We start from the raw sequence: 8,244 nt of genomic DNA on the forward strand, positions 1-8,244 counted from the left end.
GAGCAGGGGAATGATCTTGAATAAGGACATTAGAGAAGGACTATGGGAGAGCGAGCCATGCAGATACCTGGGGGAAGGGCATTCCAAGCAAACGGACAGCAACCAACTCTTAAGCAGGGGCATGCCTAATCAATCGGAGGAACAGCAAAGGGGTGAATGTGGCTGAGAGGTGAGAGAGGATGATGAGCTGGACGAGGAAGGAAGTGGTGAGAAGCATGTTCTTGTATGTGCATGCTCATTTGCATATGCCATGGATGTGAAGAAAAGGACAAGATCTGCAAATAGACCCACAGAAAGAACACAGGACGAGGAACCCCAAGCAGCGGGGAGAGCAGAGTTGGAGTTGGAGGCACACTGATGTGAGCATTGCATCAACCCTCTTTTAGCCAGAGTCACAATTCCTTAGGCAGGTTTGAATTTTTTCATTTCGTTAGTACAATGTGATGTGCAGACATGCTCTTCAGGAGGTCAGCTCACAGAGCCTCATGTGAGATCAGTAATGACCAAAAGCAAACCCGTGCCCTAGCTCTCTTCACCTCCACTACTGATTATTTAACAGAAAGAAAACAGGAAGTGGAAGGGAAAGAAAGCCCCTCCATAGCACTTCAATGTTATAAACTAAGAAGGCCTTTTCAAGATGTACAAGGTAAACAGGTGATTTGTTTCCCCTTGTGAATTCTGCACATGAGTGAAAATCATTGAATCCAATCTTTTCTTCCAGTCGAGGAAAGGCCCAGAGAGAGGAAGGGACATGCTCAGGAGCACACAGCAATTTTATGGCAGGGCCAGGGCTAAAATCCAAGTCTCCTGGGATTCCACTGCACCACACGGTCCCCCTTTCAACATTTGTGACATCTGACACCTTTGCAATTTTCTCTAGAGATTACAAATGAGGACATATTCCTTTCTTGCCTTACATTGACGTTTAAGAGTTAATGACCACCACTGGGGAAAAAGCCTAGAAAATAGCGTTTGCAACCTGCCTTGACAAGGAAATCCAGCATTCACTGCTTTTCTTTTGTCATTAGCTAAGCCTTCTATGCCTAGGTCCCTTAGCTTGGACATCTCCCTGCCACACCCCTGCCTTGAGAGTAAATCTTTCTATCAAAACATCTCAGAAATTATAAACAGAGCAGGAAAACCTTCACACCCTCTTACACCAGACAAGTACAGAGCAAGTATGAGGATCCACTTTCCCCTTCATACCAGAACATACCAGAAGACATCCTCTGTTTGTGGAAATGGATGCAAGCTCTCATGTGGCTGTAGGCACAGCCTGTGTGAGTCTCGAGGCGAGTATATCAGTTTGAAGTGATCCCAGATCGGGTCGGCAGCAATTCGGCATTTTGGTATGCTGTGGTTGCTCTTTCCCCAAATCCTATGTGTATGCTGCCTGTCAGGGGCACATCCATTCTGTGAGCAGCAGCTGACTCTGAGGAACACAGCCACCCTGGAAATCTAGAGTTGCCAACAGCAGCATCTGGTAAAGGGGAGGGGAAGTGAGAGAGAGTTCCTTGATGATGTTCACGAGTGTGTTCGGAGGAATGAGGAGGAGGTTTCTTCAAACATGCAGACTCAGGGAGTCCCAAAGACAGCTTTCCTCCATTTCTTTTACTCCCCCAAAATGTTCAGTCATAATAAAGCGGTGCATTTGCCTGGGCACTTGTTCAAAGCCTGGCTGAAAGAGGATAGGAAGGCTGGGTACACACGGACCTTGCTCATGGGCACAGGAAGCCACTCATGCCTTTGGGACTGTCCCTGGGCAAGTCTGCAGCAGGGCAACCTAAGTCCAGGCCCTCCTTGCTATGCGCAGCCAGCAGTTGACTCCTTGTTGCTGACATTAAAGAATTAACCAAAAATATATCTCTGAACATTGGTACTGCTTAAGTAGGAACTCTGAAGACTTCTCTTTATAAACCAGTGTGCAGGTGAACAGTCAGCAATTAACAGCCATCCCTGTTAGCGTGTCTTAAAACGTCCTCAAGACATCTTCAGAATCTTACTTTTTCCACCTTCTCTATTATTGTTCCTTGGGGGGCTTTTAAGAACTGCACTTTGCTTATTGTGGTGACTGTATTTGGAGCAAACTGTCATTGTGGTTTCCACAAAACACTTTGATAATAGACCGATATTGCATATCAAATGTTTTCTAACTGCCAATAGCCATTCTGGCAGCAGGTAGAGAAATCATCATAGCTCTGAGCTCGTTCTTTCTCTGAAACATCACGATACTTGTTATATATATTCAAAGTACTACATTTGTGGGTAGAATTAATGCCAGAAAAAAATTCACTTAGCTCTCTCTGGTATTTTAAAACAAAAGTAGCAGTACTCATGGAGTCATCAATGGTTGTCAAAAGCAGGGACACTTGAGTGTTCAACGTTAGAAAAAGAGAGGGATGCCTCATTCTACAGCCTGGCGCTGTAGCCCTGTGTGGGTTGGTCAGATGAGGCAGGAATGGGGTGATAATAAGCTCTTTCTACCATGGGGCCTCTGAAGAAAGCTACTGTGTTGGCAAAAGCTATCGGATGTCCTTTGAGGAAAGTCAGTGGGATGTGGGAACAAGCTCCACTCCACTTGGGCTTCATATATGTTCACCATGCTAAACCTCGCTGTGGCAAATGGTGTTCTCCTGAGGTCCCAGTGTGATGAGGGAGGCGTAGAGCCCTGCTGTCACTCTTCCCAACCAGCTTAACGAGGTCTGATCCTTCCCATTCCCTAGGAACACTCCGTCTCCAGTGTCTCTTAACAACGTCTCTCCCATCAACTCAATGGGGAACTGTAACAACGGCCCAGTCACCATCCCCCAGCGCATTCACCACATGGCTGCCAGCCACGTCAACATCACTAGCAATGTGTTACGGGGCTACGAACACTGGGACATGGCCGACAAACTGACAAGAGAGAACAAAGGTATGCTCACCTGCTCTCCCCATTGCTTGCAGACCATGGTGGAGTCAACTGTGCTTTGAAGGACTTGAGTTGTCCACAGTGGCCTTATATTTCTGTCTCTCTGATTTCTAGGGCTTAGATGAGGGAAGGGGGGGTTAACTCAGGGCTGACAAAATGACGAATTTTTGCTGAGAGAGTGAAAAAGGCCTGGGATTTAGTTCTCCTTTAAAGTTTAAATTAATCTGAATTGTGATGTGTTGACAAATGACTGTTTCAGATTTTCCCTCTGGTAAGGATCAACACAAAGAAACAGAGGCAAAGGAAAAAAGAATGATTTGCAAATTAATTAAGATCCTATTGGCTTCTGTTTTCAACTTTAATCTTTTTTTTGGAGAGGTGAGGTTAAACTAAGGCCTTATACCTTCGTTATAATCATCAGTTCCAATGAGTACGTGATCATGTGGCTTGCATTCAGAAGCAAGGACCAAAGCTCAGCTAGTATTTTTCACACACTGACAGCTGGGATGAAGGATCAGGGTCCTGTTCATGGTAACACATGAGGTTTGCTACAAAACAAATGCAAGGAGGACCCTGCTTCACCCGAGTGTCCTTGGCGACTCATGCTGCCATCTGTGACCCTAGCTGTCGTGGAGATGCACAATGAAGCCTCACATCCTAATGAAGGTAGGAAGTAAAAATAAACCACACTTTTGCTCTGGCCATTCATTTGACGTGGCTGATCCTGGCCCAGCAGTCACAGACAGCCCTACTCCAGTCAAGGTGGGGACAGATGTGGGCCTTTCAGAATTAGACTGCAAAGAGGTGACCAGCAGTTTAGACAAGTTAGAAATGTCTGGCCAGGAACAAGGAGGCATTAGCATCCTGCACGGCCCGGGGGCTGCTGCTGGGGCATGATGTGATGCAAATTGCAGGGAGTGGGCTTGGGTGCTGCTAGGTCCCAAGCACTGATAGGGCTTTTCTGGAATCAGGTTGGGGCTGCAGGCCACCTAGTTGCAGGTAGCAGTCCCCATAGGCTTGGTCAAAAAGGACTTACTGGGTCTCCTGGCCCAATTCTTCTCCTAAGCCTCAGAGTCCTCAAGGCCCAGGCAGCTGTCCTCTCCTTTCCACTCCAACCCCAGCGTTCTTGCCTGCTTCTCTTCTCTCTGAAAAGCTGCTGCTCTAGTCTCTCCAGCGCCTGATTATGGAATGAGGCCCCTCCTCCTTGCTGCCGCTTCACTACTGCATTGTTGAGTGTGTGGGGAAACAGTCCCATCGGAGTAGGAAGGCTGCAGATTTTGAAATCTGATCATTTAAGTTTGAATCCTGCCTGGGTCATGCACTGGCTGGGCGACCTCAGGCAAGTTACTTAAATCTGTGTCCTACTTCCTAGCCTCCATCTCTATGACAGGTACAGTAATAATAATAATATGATGATGATGATGATGAAACTACCCAGAAGGATGATAGCAATGGGTTGAATGAAATAATATATGTAAATCTCCTAGCATAAAATATCAGATGCAAGGTAGAAAGCCTACAAACATTTATTCTCTTTCCTTACTCCATATTATTATATATCTATATAACTCAAAGATTCCGTGGCTATCAAAGCACATTCCATAATTTGAGACTTCGACCCTCAACCCAGCTATACACTTACACTGACTCCTGGGACTGTTTGCATGTATTGGTTACATGCGTTTGTGCAGCAATTTCTATATGCCAGGCACTGCACTGTGCGCTTTATCATTTGTTGTCTCATTTATCCCCATTTCGTAGATGAAGAAACTGAGGCTCGGTGAGGTCAAGAAACTCACTCATGATATCATAGCTCTTACTGTTAGGAGCAGGAATTGAATCTACAACTATCTGATTCCAGAGTCTGAACTCTTAACCAATAGGCTACACTGCCCATCTAGAGAGCAAGATTCATAATGGGTCCTCAGAGACCTTCAGTGAGCTCCTGACCTCAGTTACCTGAGTAATTGGCATTTATTAACTTGTCTACTTTTCTAGGCTTCTGGAAATCCAAGGAGGAAACTGGCCCAGACAACCAGGCCCGTCCAAGGGTTCTAGAAGTGCAAGGGAAGGCATAAGCATCTTAAGACTTGCCTAGTTTTTCTGCCTCCACTACTATCTCATTTTGTATTGGTAACTGGAGGGCAGTTCAATATTTATGGATGTCCTTCATAATTGCATCCATTTTCAAAATCTGTTGAAGTAATTAATTCTAAATTAACCACAGAACCTTCCAGGAGCAACACCGTGGCTGTGCTGATGTTCAAATGAGATGGTGCTAATCTTGTCCCTAGCACAGTGTGTCAAGGAGTTGTTAAATTCCTTGCCTAATATTGAATCAAAACAACTCCGTTACTCTACCAGGAGAAAGGAAATGTATCCTGCTGATATTGTCTTCAGGCTTTTCAGTGGACCTAGTTTGGAATCTTCTGTTTGCAGCCTTGAGTTTCACACACTTGTCATTTCTGAACTGCTTAGAGTTGGGCGTTCTTCCCACATCTTTCTTATCCACATAGAAATGGGGAGGGCCAGCCCGGTGGCTTAGCAGTTAAGTGCACGCACTCCGCTACTGGAGGCCCGGGTTCAGATCCCGGGCGCGCACCAACGCACCACTTCTCCGGCTGTGCTGAGGCTGCGTCCCACATACAGCAACTAGAAGGATGTGCAACTATGACATACAACTATCTACTGGGGCTTTGGGGAAGAAAAAAATGAGGAGGATTGGCAATAGATGTTAGCTCAGAGCCGTCTTCCTCAGCAAAAAGAGCAGGATTACCACGGATGTTAGCTCAGGGCTGATCTCCCTCACAAAAAAAAAAAAAAAAGAAATGGGGAAACTGAGAAGCTTCCCTTTTGCTTGGTAACCTGCATCCCACTGGAGACAACCATGTACTTGTGCCTTTTCCCACCCAATTGTGCAATAGAGATGGGTGAGGTTCGCTCTCCCAGTAGAACGTCTCCACCCCCACCCTGTGCCTGCCCACCCATGCAGCTGCAGATGGCTTATTGCAGAAGATTCTAGTGCTAAAATGGGCCAGTGTGGCTGACGCTGCCCCCTGGCCTTTGGTCTAAAAGCCCTGTTCCCTACCTCCCAGCTGCTTACTTGAAGCAGTTATTAAAATGGTGACCTGAGTATCTAGTTAAGTGTGCCACAGCAGGCTTTGTACAGAATACCCAGGGGACACCCTGGCTCACATTCATTCAACAATGACTAGGTCCTTTAACATTTTCCTTACTATTGTATTACATAAGAAAATATTTTAGATGCCAAAAATAATTTACTCTTTTATCAGCAGAAATTACTTTTATTGCATAGTACAGGTTAGAAAGTATCACATAATCAAATGAAGTTGATACCTAGAGAAGGAGCCCATATGTTATACATAACATGAAGAATAAATGCATTGTTTAGTGAAATACCATCTGCTGGGCAATCAAGCGTGTGTAACCCATGCATGGAAATTGCTTTCCAAGAAGGCAGGAGAGCATCCCAACCACTTTAAGCTAGTCTCCAGTGCCCCCACACACACCAAATTCCTCACCCCCAACCAGCACAGGCGTGATTTCCTCATGGCTGAGGCTGCCTCCTCTGTGGGGAGCTAACGAAGTGCCCTCTCATAACCAAGATGAACGCAGTGTCAGACAAATCCATTCAGATGTGAAAAGGGGACGTCTAGCTAGTTTCTAGACATCAAATAGTTTTCCCCACATACTCCCCACTCCCCCCACAAAGCACACAGTCTAAAGCTCCAGTCACATTGGTTAGCAGTGTGGCCTCAGTGCCGCCCCTTCCCCTAGACAGCTGGAGGGGAATCAGCCCGGCACTCTTACCATCCATGTCCTGGGGGGCGGGGAAAGTTGTTTTGTGACAGATACTTGCAGGTTGTTTTCCTTCCCTAAAGGAATTGCTAATAAGACTTGCCAAATGAGATGCCTTCTAGACGTTTATTTGGCCTTAGATGCTGATGATTATAATTGCTGTCCAGGTTCACTGGCTGTGTCTACATCATGCTAAGAAAAATCGGTAAACTCAGTTCGTTTAGACAAAACGAAAAGAAAATATTTTCAATTCAATAACACATAGAATGTCAAACAGCCTGATATACTGTAGACCATGTCTCCCTACCATTTTGTGTATAAGAACCCTTTTCTAAATATAAATTTATAATATAAAAAAATATAAATTCAATATATAATATAAAATAGATTTAAATGCATTTTATTTATAAACATAATTTACGTGTATATTTTAATATATATAAATATTATATATCTTTATTATATAAATATATAGACAAATATATTTTTATATATAATATATACATATTGTGACATATGTGCATGTGTATCTCACAGACTTCCACAGGATTGTAATGTACTTTTAGAATCCACTGTCTGAGAAAATACGTAGCTATTTGAAAAAACTTACTATGAATTAACAAATTTAAATGTATTTGTGTTTTATTAATCATAAGAACATTTCAAACATTATTTATGCTGTGGAGTTTTGGGAGCTAACTGAAGATTAAAATAATAGTGCTTGACATACACGTGGAGTTTTGGCCCCCTAGTAGGTGCTCTATAAATTTCTGTTGAATGAATGAATTAACAATGAATAACTTTTCCAATGTCCATGTGGTTTTGTTAAGGCACCTTAAGCAATCTGGTGCATATTTCCATGATACCATTTGAAGACCTGACCAAGGTCTGCTCTGACTTTCAGAATTCTTTGGTGATCTGGACACGTTGATGGGGCCTCTGACCCAGCACAGCAGCATGACCAATCTTGTCCGCTACGTTCGCCAGGGACTGTGTTGGCTGCGCATCGATGCCCATTTGTTGTAGTGGGTGCTCCCCCATCTCCAGCATCACCACCCATCACTCTACCTCTACCAGAGCACCAACGGTCACTGGTGGAACTCCACTCATTTGGGAAAGTTCTCTTTGATTATGTTTGTTTTTATGTTTCTTTTGATATCTGTGAAAAACAGAAGTCATTGTAAGTGGACACTACAACTTGAGAACAGTGTGTGTTTTATTACTTAGTCATTTTTCAGTATTTTATATGCATTTCTCAGATCCCACCATCCTTTTGTGCTTGATGGAATGACACAGTCCGTCCCTACAGTATTGTTTTCAATCCACACTACCCAAAACAAAGAATGGAAAGAATTTGTGATGATAACAGGTTCTTGAGAAATGAAATGCGATGTCTTACATAAAGATATGAGAACTTAGACACAAAGGACCTGCAAAGATTCAAATTTTCAGCAATAGCCATTCCCCAAACCGTACTTTTATGTCCAGAAAAGAAGTTTTTCAGAATCCATTGT

General features: G+C 44.0%; 1 protein-coding gene across 4 annotated transcripts in view; it reads left to right on the plus strand.

Moving 5' to 3' along the window:
* Positions 1–8,024, plus strand: part of AFF2 (ALF transcription elongation factor 2) — a 470,917-nt gene extending 462,893 nt beyond the window's left edge. For all 4 annotated transcript variants that reach the window (XM_058534870.1, XM_058534867.1, XM_058534866.1 and 1 more), the window contains 2 exons: positions 2,724–2,914; positions 7,635–8,024. In XM_058534870.1, the coding sequence (XP_058390853.1) occupies positions 2,724–2,914; positions 7,635–7,756 (313 nt within the window). In that variant the 3' untranslated portion in view covers positions 7,757–8,024. The remainder of the gene's footprint in view (positions 1–2,723; positions 2,915–7,634) is intronic.
* The last annotated feature ends 220 nt before the right edge of the window (positions 8,025–8,244 follow it).

This window comes from Diceros bicornis, chromosome X (assembly GCF_020826845.1).
Source record: "Diceros bicornis minor isolate mBicDic1 chromosome X, mDicBic1.mat.cur, whole genome shotgun sequence".
Classification (NCBI taxonomy): Eukaryota; Metazoa; Chordata; class Mammalia; order Perissodactyla; family Rhinocerotidae; genus Diceros; species Diceros bicornis.